The sequence below is a fragment of the Rhamphochromis sp. 'chilingali' genome (genome assembly GCF_963969265.1).
Source record: "Rhamphochromis sp. 'chilingali' genome assembly, chromosome: 2".
NCBI lineage: Eukaryota > Metazoa > Chordata > Actinopteri > Cichliformes > Cichlidae > Rhamphochromis > Rhamphochromis sp. 'chilingali'.
In genome coordinates this window covers 19,417,679-19,433,151 of record NC_137930.1, presented here as the reverse complement: position 1 = coordinate 19,433,151, position 15,473 = coordinate 19,417,679, and the positions used below count along the sequence as shown (strand labels likewise).

General features: G+C 39.2%; 1 protein-coding gene across 1 annotated transcript in view; it reads left to right on the top strand.

Annotated features, from left to right (window-relative positions):
- Window positions 1–10,840: 10,840 nt before the first annotated feature.
- Window positions 10,841–15,473, top strand: part of slc45a2 (solute carrier family 45 member 2) — a 35,374-nt gene continuing 30,741 nt past the window's right edge. Inside the window, exons 1-2 of the mRNA XM_080861857.1 lie at window positions 10,841–11,575; window positions 14,124–14,300. Coding sequence (XP_080717983.1) covers window positions 11,104–11,575; window positions 14,124–14,300 — 649 coding nt within the window. The 5' untranslated portion in view covers window positions 10,841–11,103. The remainder of the gene's footprint in view (window positions 11,576–14,123; window positions 14,301–15,473) is intronic.

The window sequence follows — 15,473 nt, the reverse complement described above, 5'->3', positions numbered from 1 at the left end:
AGCTGCTTGTTAATCCTAATCCAATTAGCCAGTCACCTGCTGAAGTTCAAACTGAGCATCAGAATGGAGATGGAAGCTGATTTAAGTGATTTTAAACAGGGCACAGATGTTGATATTTCAGAAACGGCTGACCCGGCAGGCTGGCTGCCTGCTCAGCCCTCTCTAAAGCTCAAAGGTAATGGTCCTAAAAAGAGAAAATATCCCCTGAATGGCAGTTATTTGGGTGAAAATGTTTGGTTGATGCCAGAGCCCCGATTAGAATAACCATTCATTGCAGTCAGTGTATGCTGAAGAGCATTTGTGAATTCACAACACCTCAGATCTTGAAACTGATGGGCTACAGCAGCAGAAGACCACACCGGGTGCTGTTCCTGTTAGATAAGAACAGGAAAAAGGCTGCAATTTGACAGTGAAAGAATGATAACACATTGCATGCTCCAATGAGTCTCGAATTGCAGGAAATGGTCAGAAATTGATGTAAAAAACAATTCTGCTTTGTATCAATGGTTCATTGTTGTGGCGGTGTAATGGTGTGGGGAATATTTTCTTGACACACTGGACCCCTGAAGCAACTGAGCATCATTTAAATACCAATGTGTCCATGCCAGCTGGCCCAACCCCCTCTGTGACCCTGTGTTGGATAAGAGTTACATAGATACATGCATGCATGTATGTCAGAGGGCCCGGTGGCGCCAGTGTCCGGCAGCCTCGCCTCTGTCAGTGCGCCCCAGAGCAGCTGTGGCTACATTGTAGCTTGCCATCGCCAGTGTGTGAATGTGTGTGTGAATGGGTGAATGACTGAATGTAGTGTGAAGCGCTTTGGGGTCCTTAGGGACTAGAAAAGCGCTATACAAATGCAGGCATTTACCATTTACCATGTATGTATGATTGATTGACTAACCTTGTAGTTATGTGAAGAGAACAAGTAAACTGCATTACCTAAATACAAATGATGTGGAAGAACATGAGAAATTACCATAGTTATGTTTAGTATGCCTCGAGACAGTCAGTAACATCTCAGAAATATTATTAAATATTTATTTAAAGCCCACTACTAATAAATACAGACCTTTAAATTTAAATTTTAGAGCCCCAATCTGCTCAGCAGAGAAGATGGTGAAGCAAAGAAAAGATGTGCAAATGAGATACTTCCCTCCCTACGTATTCATAAATACTTGCAATCACTCATAGATGTTGTTAGTCGTGCATATTAAAAGTGCTAACGAATTTCCAGAGGATTGAAAACATAAATGAAACATAAACATAGTTTCACAACAGTCTAAAACGTAAAAGAAAAATAGCGTAGGTGTGCGTATATTACAGTCTTATTACAGATGGCTCCCTAAAGTATTTCCTAAGAAGCTGAAAATTTTAAAATACACATACAGGAGGGTAAGGAAATCCTCACAGGAGATATTGCATTCTTTAGGAGCTTTCATTTCTTTTCTCATCTGTAACATTTTGTACATCACAAGTTATTTAGTCATCTTGCTGCATATTTGCATCGCTTCACTGCAGCCCACTGGTGCCGCTAAAGGTTCGAATGATTTTGCTCCTGAAGTAAATCAGTCTCCCCCCCCCCCCCCCCGACTTCATCGAAAGTTGGCAAACACCTCCACAATGCCTTTTTAAAATGCAAACATATTCCTCTTCCCTGGAGTATTGCAACACGTCTGTCTGTACAGTATATATCATTCCACTGTGATCGCATCCTTTAAAGACAGAACAGGGAAGTACAGCAGGAAGTACTAGCAGTAACAGTGACCCAGTGTGCCGAGCGGTGTGCTTTAATGTCTGCAAAACTAGCAAAGCTTTAATGACTCACCATATATTTAAAATAATTGGCTGTGTTGGGAATACATGTAAACAAGGACGAATGTCATTTGATTGAGAGAGAGCAGAAGTGTGCAAAGATTTAAGGTCAGTCCTTCAGAAATCAAGATTTCTCATTTGCTCCTTATTGACAGACATTTTTTATTCTTCGTAGACAGAGAGCTGAAATGTTTACCTCTAAGATGATGATGACCTGGAATTTGTGGCATTCAAAATCAAATTTACTTCCCAGTAAAGCTAACATCATCTTTGACTCTTTACAACTGAGTGTTTCCCTCCATCTAGCAATAGCAGAGTTGCCAGCTTTGTTTACCTGGTCAGTTTTTACTTGTTCCTGCATTTACTATTACACATTGTGCTGCAGTGTAAGACCTTGAGACATGTAAGAATGTGAGGAATGTCTGCGTTGTGACTTGAAACATCTGACTCTCATCATGTCAGGTCAAATACAGGGCAACTGAATGTGAGCTTGCATCATGGGATTACCTTTAAACACACTTTCATGTGAACGACTGTCAGAAGTTTTAAGGAATAATGTAAAGCGAGAATGGCTTCAAAAATAATACTGTGATTTTTTAACTATAGCTGTTATGGTGTACAGAGAAAAACAAGTGATCTGCTATGAGGAGGCTTTATGAGGATGCTTTGCTTGAGCTGTAGCTGTTCCAAGTACAGTTGTTGTCAGTACAGTTGTTTACATGTCAAAAATTTAATCCACAAATTTTCAGTAGGCTTGATGTTGTGGCTTTGGCAGTTCCAAAAGCTTAATGGAGCCATTTTTACATAACTGCAGGCCATCAGTGCAAACAATTGTACATAAATACAAGTTATTCAGTTATGTCACTGATGTATATAAACTGTCACCCTCAGATGTAAGGAAATTGTTTAGCATGCACAGGAACAACCCAGGAAGCACCAAAGCTTAACCCTGCCATGAAACTGCTGGAAAACCAGCATCATTGTCCACAGTGAAGCAAGTTTTACATCGTCATAGACCGAGAGGGTGCTGACCAAGAACAAAGCTCCTGCTCTGAAGTCAACACCGTCAAGCTTGATTAAAATTTTCAGCATATGGATTAGCCAAATGCCTTCTGAAGAAAAGTGTTTTGGTCAGACGAGACAAAGATTGAGTTATCTGGTCACAATGACAAGAGATATGTTTAGAAGAAGAAAAGTTAGACCTAAGAACACTGTACCAACTGTAAGCATGGTGGTGGTAGCATCATGCTCTGGGACTGTTTTGCTGCCGGTAGTACTGGTACATTGCACAATTTGGATGGAGCAATGAAGGAAAAACACCTCCAATTTTAGCTCCACCTGATATCAACAGCACTGTTCCAAAAAATAGTAATGTCAAAGTATCTTACTGTATATTTTACAGTTTTAAATAGCCATAGCCATAGCCCTGACACTACATACTGCCCTGTCACACCTGGAGAAGAGAGACACGTATGTGAGAATGCTGTTTGTAGATTACAGCTCAGCATTCAATACCATCGTTCACTCGAAGCTGGACGGGAAACTGCAGGATCTAGGACTGAGCAGCTCCCTCTGCAGCTGGATCCTTAGCTTCCTGTCTGACAGACGCCAAGTGGTCAGACTGGGCAGCATCACCTCATCCCCCATCACACTGAACACTGGTGCTCCACAGGGGTGTGTACTGAGCCCTCTCCTGTACTCACTCTACACCTACGACTGCACAGCCACTAACAACTCCAACATCATTGTGAAGTTTGCGGACGACACTACAGTGGTGGGTCTTATCACCAACAGTGATGAGACAGCTTACAGGGAGAAGGTCAGCGCCCTGACCCACTGGTGTCAAGACAACCATCTCACCCTCAACGTCGCAAAGACAAAGGAGTTGATAGTGGACTTCCGGAGGTGCAGAGGAGTACACACCCCCATCACCATCAACGGCGCTGCTGTGGAGAGAGTGAGCAGCTTCCGCTTCCTTGGTGTACATCTGGCTGAGGATCTTACGTGGTCAGTACACACAAACAAAACAGTGAAGAAGGCGCAGCAGCGCCTCTTCTTTCTCAGGAGACTGAAAAGATTCGGCATGAGCCCCCGCATCCTCAGGACCTTCTATCACTGTGCCATTGAGAGCATCCTCACTGGATGCATCACCACCTGGTATGGCAACAGCACCGCCTACAACTGCAAAGCTCTCCAGCGAGTAGTGCGGTGCTCTGAACGGATAATTGGAGGTGAGCTTCCCTCCCTCCAAGACATCTACAGGAAGCGGTGCCTGAGGAAAGCGGGGAGGATCATCAAGGACTCCAGTCACCCCAGCCATAAACTGTTCAGACTGCTTCCATCAGGAAGGAGGTTCTGCAGCATCCGGTCCCGTACCAGCAGACTGAGAGACAGCTTCTTCCACCAGGCCATCAGACTGCTGAACACTTCATAGACACCTCAGCTTCACTACTGGAACTTCAACATTATGCACTCCATACTATACAGTAACGCCACTGTTTTGCACATGTCTCACTCTGTATATTTTATTTTATATATTTTATTTATTGTTTACTCTATTTAATTTGTAAAATCTGTGCACACACACACACACACACACACACACACACACACACACACACACACACACACACACACACACACACACACGTAGAAAAATATTTAGTATACACATCCAGAAATGCATATACTATTATATATTGTACATATATTTATTAGTTTCAGATGTAGCCATTCTTGTATTTTGCTTGTTTACATTATTGTATTTTGCACAACTCTGTTGCTTGTGAAGCTCGCACACAAGAATTTCACATCACATGTGCTGTACCAATGTACCTGCACATGTGATGTGACAATAAAAGTGATTTGATTTGTTTTGTTTTGTACTGTCTTTCTAGAATATCATGAAATTTACATAAGTAGACTGTGATTTTACATGTCAAAGGTAAAATAACATAACATCACTGTAAATATAGTAAAACACAATTTACTTGTTTTTTAAATATATTTTTTGTACATATGCATATTTAGATTGTAAAAATACATTCACAAATGTATCATGATCTCACAAATATCTGTCCGTTATTTGAAAGATCGAACTGTTGAATTCAAATGTAATGCTATGGAAAAGTATATAACATGATTCCTATAAGCTTGTGTTACATCACATAAGTATTATTATCGTTGCTATTTAGGGCGATCGTGGCTCAAGAGTTGGCAGTTCGCCTTGTGATCAGAAGGTTGCCGGTTCGAGCCCTGGCTCGGACACTCTCGCTATTGTGTCCGTGGTCCAGACTCTTCACCTGGTGCAATATGGCAGCCTCGCCTCTGTCAGTCTGTCCCAGGGCATGCAATCCATTATTATTTAAACCAACTGCTAACTGTATATTTGTACATTTACGTATTATGATTCATATTGCCACATTCATTGACCTTGTTTATAGGTAATTTCATTGTTACGTTAAAATGTTCCTAATTTAATGTCTAAAATCACTTGGAAAAGGCAGAATCCCATGTGAAATTAGCGCAACAAACTCTATTTTCATTACTGAAAATGACTGTATTTTCATGAGAAAGTTATTTTCTGTTATTTTACGCTAGTATTTTGGCGCCCCAGCTGCCGGAATATTACCGTTTTTTTAAGATGTTTTTGTAACAGCTATTAGGCTTAATAGTGAAAACTTGGATACGGCTCCAGCAAGGCACACACATCAAAGCGTGTTTTGGAATAGATAAAAAAAAGGCTAACATTAAACTTCTGAAATGGCCTTCCCAAAGCCCCACCAACTCTCTCTTGACCCCGCGTGGATTGGAGAAAATCCAAAATAAATTCAAACTTGTACATCTAATTCTTGTTTTTAAAGCTATTAAAGATGTATGCTGTACAATCCTGGGAAAAGAACAGTTCAAAGAAAGCATTGTGAATGTGTGTGTGAATGGGTGTATGACTGGATGTGTAAAGCGCTTTGGGGTCCTTAGGGACTAGTAAAGCGCAAATACAGGCCATTTACCATTTACCATTAAAAGCTCAAAATTACCGTGACATTTATGCCCATGATGAGTGCATCTGCAGCTCTGACCACAACTATAATGTGAAAACTGCTTTGTATTTAGAATGTCTCTTACAGTTCTTTTAATGCCCACAGACTCCATAGTGCTTACATCGGATGTCTCTACTATAAAGCAGGAATGGGGTTTAGCAAGGTAACTTTAGACTTGGGTTTTCAAAGTTAAAGAAGAGGAAAAATAAGTCTCTAATAAGGATTTTAATTGCCTTGCAACATTTTGAGCTGTTCCTCAGACTTCAGACGCTTTAGAAGTCTTGACGCTTTACTTTGTGGATCTGTCTCTTTTTCTAATAGGCTAGATCTTTTTTTTTAAATCTTTTTTTTATTAAGTATCACTTCAGCATTCGTAAAGCTGAATATTGGGATATATTGGTTGTCTATTCTAAATATGAACATGACAAACACAAACTAATCTATAAAGTGATATCATATGCACAATGTAGAGCAGTCTCAAAGAAAGTGGATTCTCCAGTGTAGTGGTTTACATTTTCACCTAAAATAATAAAAGCTCCCCAGTTTGATCACACAAAGAGAAACCAGTCCCTTTGGCATTGTCTCAAGAAGGGCATCTGGTGTAAAAAATAAAAATCTGTCAAATCAAACATGTGGAGCTGCTTGCCATGATGACCTCTTGTGTGCATAAGGGAGCTGCCGGGAGCAGCATTCATTAGAAAATGAAAATGACCTTTTTCTTCTCACTTCCTACATCTGACTGCTCCCACCTTTACCCCAAGGGATCACATGCACCATCACTTGATTAACTGAAAGTACTTCTGTAGTCAACCACAAGCCCCTTGTGATTTCATGGTTTATTGTACGAGTCGTCCATCATAGCATGTGCTTTGAGGAGCCTTTGCATTAACAATAGCTTTATTTGTATAGCACCTTTTTAAAACACGGAGGTACAAAGTGCTTCAGAGTTTAAATGAAACCACACATTATATATAAGTGTACGTGTTCCAGTAGTCACACATATAGACTTTTATAGATACATCATATGGAAAATATTTCCAAAAAGAGTAAAACAAAGGATTGAGTAGATGCTGACATAATTAGTTTTCAGCAGTCATTTAAAGCAAACCAGTTCACTCAGTGCATCATTTGTCCAGTGGAGGTTCTGAAGTCTTAAAGCCTGTCTCCATTTTTCAAAGGCTGTCGAGCACGGCTTTTTAAATAAAGGTCACATAGATGCATCAGATTCCAAGAAAGACTATCTTATAGATTCACCGCTGTCAGTATTTACTGACTCATCATTATAAAAGTACCTCTTACTCTGTAATTTACAGTGTTGATTAGGTGAAAGTTAAATTAAAGAATCTTTGAGAAATTGGTGATGGGGCTAAAGAGATTTATTATCTTAAAAATTATTATAAGTGTCTCTTATCCATACATCTAAGGTTGTTCCATCCATTCATTTTATTTCTGTCTGCTTATAGCACATCAAGGAGTATTTTCCAAAATCGAGGGGAAAAAAGAGCAGCTATATTTCAGACAGAAAGCACATAGGCATTAGTTCTTAAACAACAGCGTATTTGTGCCTACCTCTCATACATAATGCCATGTTTCGCCACCAGAAACTGACAATGCAGAAAACAATATGTCACAATTAAATTCATTTGAAATAAATTTAAAAAAAAAAAAAAAAAAATGACAAAGGATGAACTGAAGCTCTGCCATCACGTAATGTCGCATACTGCTGTTTCTGATGTCATTTAAAAAAAAAAAAAAAAAAAAAAAAAAAAAAAAAGAAATAAATCAAGTAGTTTTCTTAACTGACACATATTTAAACTGTGCCACTTAAAGTCATCACTGGTATTATTCCATACATTTATTACATCAACAGAAACCCCCCCCCCCCCCCTTTCTTTTAAATTAGTTCTTATCTTGACTTAAAAAAAAGGCATATTCATCCTAATTCATAATTGGTTGTTATTAACTGGGACATATCCCGGACACCTTGAGCTTTTTTACTTTAAACACAATCAGCATAATTTTGAAGTTTTACCCTTGTAGTAGTGAAGCTGTTGATGAATTTGGGGATGTTTTTCCCCCCAAGATGAAATAGATGGTCCTCGTTAAAGGGCACAGTCGTACTTAAAGGTCACAGATTGCAGAAATTTACTCCTACATCTGTCTTCCTGAACTGTCTGAACAAAATGTTACTGAATGACACTGGCAGTGCTTCAGTTATAGCCTAGCCACACTTTTACTTTATAAAATAGCACCAAATAACCACATGCAGCCGAAGCTTTGGCCCTGACCTCTTTTAAGGTGAATAAACTTAACAAGATGACATTGTTATTCTTAGACACAGGAGAGGAAATATAACACAATTCTGGCCAACACACTACTGCAGGATTCACAGCCGGCAAAGAGTTTGCACATTTCAGGCCATGGTTCACCATTTGAGTGTATGCAGGCAAGCGTGTGACGACTGTTTTCCCATATACTTCCATAGGACTGGAAGTCTTTTTGCACTGGGTAAATTGTTCCAACCTCAACAATTAAACTATGTTTTATTATGTCTAGAGGGTAAATTAGAGAAAAAACAATGTTCTCTTAACATGGCATCCTTGGGTAAACATAAATGTCAGCTTGTTAGCTCAAAGCATTGTCCCGTGATGCGTATTTTAACTGGCACTTGTCCTTTATATGAATCTTTTAAAGACTACCAATATGAGTTCAGCGCTTCCAAACTGCCTTTTTTTTATTTGTTTGTTTTTAGGTTAAAGGAGTGGTGACTATTAAAGAAACAGGTGGTCAAAGTAAATTCTCCTGAGCCTGTTCTGATGTCATGGAGATTTGATTAAGACCACATGAAAGACTTTTTCGTGGAAATGCTAATAATTCACAGAAATCTGAATCAAGCGGTTTAGTTAATCAAATGCTATGCTGGTTTTTTTTCTTCTGATCACTCAAGATGTTTGGAAACCGCTTAATCTTGATGATATAATATGTTGCAAGAGAAGTTCAGCTATGAGATAAGGGGCATGAAATACTATTTCAAATGAATTTAAACTCATAAAAAAGAAACAAGTACAAATAGCTCAGGATTTCCTAACTTCATTTGATGTAATTGTTAGCATTTTATTCTGGACTGGACCTCTGGGAAGTGGTACGTCACTCCAGGGTGTCCTGTCACGCTGCTTAGCACTGATTTGTCCTAAAAGATTAATCCTTTATTATAGAGATGGGGACTTATACATACTGGGGACAACTGCTGGAAGATATACTTTCAGGATGAAGTCTGAATGGTTGAAGTACGAACAAAGGATGGTTTGTGTGTCACTTGCATGCAGACTGCGTGTCTCCTGGTTCATGTCCTCTGATGATACACACAAGATGCTAATTTTGAGAAAGACGCTTAACTTTGAGACTGCCCTTTAGGTAGCAGCCTTAGGTAACTGTAACTGCCAAGTATTTAGAGGTCACAGCATTCTAAGAGATTCTGCTATATCTAATGTCGTCATCCACACTTGAAGAGCTTGACAATCAGCCTTTTTCTTCTTTACTACAACACCAATAAAAACTTGGCTCCAATAAGCACACGATGAGATGGTGACAGTAAGAGAGACAGTGGATCCACACAACAAAGTAAAAATCCCAATTGTTATTTATAATGTTTACACAAGAAGTGATTTATATAACCTTAAATTAAAGCAGGGATGGAACTGAAACTAAATGGTAAAGAAAAAAGGAGATGTTCCTTAAAATAGTAGATATGAAAGCAACAGGGGTGATGAAAAATGTAACAATATTGTAACAAAATAAACTAACAAAAAAGAGAGTTGACTTATTCTGACCTAACTATGATTAAACTGAGATTAAAACAAAATCAAGAGGTTTGGGGAGGGGGTCAAAATAATACAAAAGCACCTGAGCTGCCATTAGTGCTAAATTAATATTGATACTTATGGATTGCAGTTATAGGGATTTTTTTTAATGATATAGTAGTGAGGACAGTGTTTAATGATTGTAATGGTTATACAAAAAACCCTTATTGAAGATTTAAGAAATCAAATCTATTTATCACGGCTGCTATGTCTTAAGTAAAACAGCACATGATATCATGTCATAATAGGCCTTTTTCTCCAAGTGTTTCAAAACCACCCCCATGACTTGACATTTATTGATGTCAAGTCATACATTTTGTGTTTATTTATTCTAAATTGATCTGTAGCTCAAAATTTGGCATACACAGAGGCAATAATACTGTGGAGGCATGAAATATAACCAAAATGCAAGAGTTAACCGGTAATGTTACAAAGGAAGGCTGCTTAAATGTACAATTACCACCCCTCTCCTTACCCTGCCTCCAACCAAAAACTGAATACCTGCACAAAATGACATTTATTCAGTTTTGAGTTGCATAAAAAAAATCAGTCAATTAAACTAACCCCCTAAATTAGATTTGCAACAATTAGGTTTACATCATAGCTGCCATAAATTAACAGTATTTAATTTTTTAACAATATTTCGAATGACCAGAATCATTCTGTAATTGTTCATTCATCAGTATGCACAAGCTGTTTATTCAAATGTATTATTTTTAATGCCAAAATATAATTAGTGTTGTTGTCCACAAATGTTCAAATTAATTGCTTTACAAATATGCTGATAAAAAACAGTAAAGTACACTTTTGGATTAAGATCACACATTACAAATATTTACTTGCACTCCTAAACAGATAAATATTGTTTTAGCTGTTGTTTCAGTTGTACAGCACACTAGTGTGCCGGCTCACGTTTGGATAGAAAAACATGAATTTAGCTTTGTGAATTCAGTCATCTTTACTTGTTTTAAAGTAAACACTACTGGCCAGTCATTAGTGGCCAGTAGTGCCACCCATTGCCAAAACTAACTCAGCCCCATGAGCTGCCCGAGGCCTTTACTAGACAGAATAGGAAAAGCCATTCTGTAATCTCTTTAAAACACTCCCTTCTTTTTCCTCCTCCCTTGTCTTTCTCTCCTCCTCGCCGAGTCTTGCTCAGACCTTCACATGCAAAATAAAGCTGTGTGGCGCTTGAACTCTTTGCTCAGCTATGCAGTAGTGAAGAGGATTAACTCAAGCCAAGCGCCAGTTTTGGCATTTCATCCATCCCTTGGCAGACGGAGAGAGACTACCAAAAGCTACCTCTTTGCCTCTCTTCATCTAAATCTCCTCTTTACTCCCTTCCTGTTCTCTTTTTCTCCTTCTGTCCTTTACCCCCCTCATTTTCAATTATGACTCTGTTATCAGAAGATCAGTCTGTGAGGCCCCAACCCTGCCGGATCTCTGAGCCTGGCAAACACATCAGCACTTCTCTGCACCAGGACTCAACAGACTGCAATGGCAGCAATGTGGACTACGTAGACAGTGTGGAAGACTCTGTCTTTGGAGCTGTGGAGCCTCACAGGCGCTCTCGGGGGCGCCTTATTCTCCACGGCCTGGTCATGTTTGGAAGGGAATTCTGCTATGCCGTGGAGGCAGCTTTTGTCACGCCGGTGCTCCTGAGTGTGGGCCTGCCCCAGAGTCTGTACAGCTTGGTGTGGTTGATCAGCCCCATCCTGGGCTTCCTGCTCCAGCCCATCATCGGTTCAGCCAGCGACTATTGCCGCTCGCCGTGGGGCCGGCGGAGGCCTTACATCCTGGCACTGGGCATCCTCATGCTTGTGGGAATCACCCTGTTCCTTAATGGAGATGCTGTCATCTCAGGTGAGGGATCAGTGAAGAAAACTTGAGGGTGAGGAATTCAGACAGAACAAGAGTGGAGGTAGTGTGCTATCTGTAATCTTGTTATGTCAGAAAATGCTTTGAGGCCACGCTAGCTTTGATTTAAAAGTATTCCAAAGATTTACTATCAGGCTCCACTCCTGTAGCTCCCACTTTGGATTCGGGAAACAGGCACCCTCTCTACTTTGAAGAATAGGCTTAAAGCTTTCCTTTTTGATAAAGCTCGGGCTGAATCAGGTGACCCTAAGCACTCTCTTAGTTACACTGCAATAAGCTTAGGCTGCTGGGAGGGGCTTCCTGTGATGCACTTAGCATTTTTTCTTCATTCACCTTGTTTCACTCTCTGTGTTTATACACCACTCTGCATCTAATCATTAGCCATTATTAATCTATGGCTCTCTTCCACAATAAATGAATGTCTCTTTCCCCTCACGCCCAACCAGTCAGGGCAGATGGTTGCCCCTCACTGAGCCTGGTGTGAGCCTCCTGTTAAAAGGGAGTTTTTCTTTCCCGTTGTCACCAAATGCTCCTGTGATCATTGGGTTTCTTTCGAATATTGTAGATTCTTTACGTTACATACCTTATATAAAACGCATTGAGGTGATTGTTGTAGGAATTGGTTTGATATAAATACATATGAACTGAACTGATTTAGGTTTTGCTGTCTTCTTTTACCTTCAGGACAAGGTTAAGGGCAAGTTTCAACCTCTTTGTAAGACTTTTAAAGACTCTGAATCCAAATTTCTACTTGTGCACAGATTTTGGGGGATAAAATGATACATTCATCATGAAAGGAAAAAGTAGGGCCCAGAGATGCTCCATTTGAATCCATTAGACCAGCGGTCCCCAACCCCCGGGGGTTGGGGTATAAGCCTGGTATAAGTTTTATTTTGTTGTATTTATCCGCGACACCTTAAAGGCCGGTCCATGAAAATATTGTCGGGCATAAACCGGTCCGTGGCGCAAAAAAGGTTGGAGACCGCTGCATTAGACTCCAAACAGCATCACAAGAGCGTCTGCACACGAAAGAATCCGTTACCATTAAAAGCAATATTAGGTTGGGTAAAAAGCCTTCTCTTAAAAAACAGAAACACTAACTGATTCACTGCTGGCAGTGACAGCGTGTGTGTGATTGTTCAGCATCCTGTGGAATCATTCAGAGATTAAATGCACATTTGGCCATAATTTAAGTCACTCTGATTTGAAGCACATCATCCACTTAACCCGAATCATTGTTTTTGATTGAAAAATCATGAAAGCAACACTCTGCAAAAATGTGACAAACTCAGATTCAGAGGTTTGCTTTGTGAGGAATAATGGAAATCGGTGTGTATGGGCAGCTTTATTTGCTGTAAGCTGTACATTTAAAATGCAGCAATCAGCTCAACAGTAACATTCGTTAAGTGTCTTAATTGTGTGTAGTTTGAACCTTTTTCACTCTTGTGCCGTCTTTGCCTGGATATCAGCTGTCAAAACACAATTAAACTAGATGCAGTATTGTCGTGGTTAATTTCCTTTTCAATCAAACTTAGTAGCGCGGATGTTGAGAGTTTTTATACCATGCTGAACATCACATTCACAAGTCACTGCTATGAGTTTGTTGGGTTTTTTACCTCTTCATTTATAATTTTGATGGTGCAAAAATAAATGTAAAAAACCCACTCTGTTCTGATATACACACACAAAGAGAATTGTTTTTCTTCAATATCATCCAAAGCGTTCAAGGTGGTTCAGTTTAGCCTGAAGCTGTTAGAGGATTTTTTGTGCGTGTTTTCAGGCAAAAATTACAAAAATAGACAAATAAACAGCCAAGGAATTAAAGATAAAGGCTCCTGGCTTTCTTATAGCGCTCTTATGAACTATAAAGTATGTCTCCTGACGTAGGCTGGATAAGCTGATTATCTCTCCATGTTCCCCGGGGCCGTAGTAAATGCCAAAGCGGTCGTGTGACATAATGTTTTCTATTGTCGTAGCTGCCCTCTTCTTAAAGATGAAAAACCTAACGCTGGCCTGCATCTCCCAGAGTTGCTCTTTTGGTGTTAAATTGTTTTTTTACTCTTTTTTTTTTGCGACTTCAGACTTTCTTTTTAAAGAAGTGACAAGTTAAAAATCCTTCCTTTACCTGTAGTTTTAATGGAATGATAAACCTGTCTTTCAGTATTCACTTGTATCTCTTAATGAAATGGTAAAATTGTCTTTAATAACTTCTAATTACACTTTCTCTTGTGGTGTTATTTGACACCTTTCATATCTCTAAAAGAGCAGCTTAGTGTTCAAGCATTCAGGTTTTAAAATATAATTGCTATGGCGTCAGTTGTAATAGGTTTTCTTTTTTTAATTATTGTATTGTTATTTTAAGTGCCTTCTGACGTGCTAGTCCTCTGAGGTTCTTGTGATGTGTATCAAGCCTAATTAAACTTGTGAATGTGACAGATAAGGCTCCTTAGTGTACTGATGTAGTCAGTGCATTATTATTTTAATCTTTCTCTGTGGTACGTGCTGAGTGCTGATGTGTACTGTTGTTTTCCAGCACTCATCAGAGATAGGTCTCTGAAGAGCATATGGGCCATCGTGGTGGTGATGTTTGGAGTCGTGCTGTTTGACTTTGCTGCAGACTTCATCGATGGACCCATCAAGGCCTACCTGTTTGATGTATGTTCACATGAAGACAAGGAAAGAGGTTTACACTACCATGCTCTCCTCACAGGTATGTAGCACAAACACTGTTTGGTTCTTGCTTCAATACTCACAGCTTTTGTGTTTTGTTTAGACTTATTAGACTTATTAATTACGTTGGTGATTGTTTCCTTTTGATGGATTTGGACTTTAGTTTGGCAATAATTTTATGTTCATTCTGCATCTGAGCAACTCACAGTAACGCTTTATGGAAGTAAGCCTCCAAAACTTCTCCTGCTGTGACTGAGTGGGCGGAGATGCACATATAGAGGGAGTGTGAAAGTTTCAGTGAACTGTGTCTGTTTGTCAGCGTGTTAAACTGTGGGTGGAAGCTATGTCTGTTTTTTTTATTTGTGAGTGCAAACAAGAGTTCACTTGGGAAATGTTCGATAATTTCAGATATATACATATATGCTTTTCTTAGTAAATTTGTCTGTAACAATAAAAGTTAGGTCAGGCTTGGATGAAGCACGAATATAAGAGCACAACTGATAAAACAGCTGGCTGATGATATTAGCCAATATAATGGTATAGATAAATAATTTTCATTCATCAACTAATAAATGAAAATTTAAAAAAGTAAAGAAGAGATGGGTATAAATGTCCTTCAACCATGTTATGAGTTTGGGCCTTTTCCCACTAGCGGGCACTCTTTATGACACAGAAAGAAATTTTTTTAAGGTTAATTAATAGAAAACAAGAATGTTGTACTCATAAATATACATTGATTTGTGTGTAATTTTGTCTTTCAATAAAGTAATGCATACTCTGGAAATAATTCACTAAAAATACATGCGGTTTGCCATCATATTGCGCTGTCATCTTTAATTCCATCACTGTATGCTTCATGTATATTGCTAGAAACCAACCACATAAATAATACATCCATAAGTTCCTTTCAATTTTAAAATCCTCTTTCTTCTTACCTCACGCCTCATCTCAGGGCTGTGACAAACAGAACCATGCATGCACATGCTATTTTTTTTTACTGATAATGTCATAATTGCTAGCTGTCAGCAGATTAGATTTACCCTCCCATCTCCGGACAGCTGACAGCGAGCTGGCTAAACAACAATAGCAACAGTTCGTTATAAGCTAACATTATGCCAGCTAATCTTAGGCTCGAGTGTTCTAAAAATCACCCTTTGATTAACAGTGTGATGATATTTCCACATAGTATGAGCTCTAACAAAGTTAGAGCTAC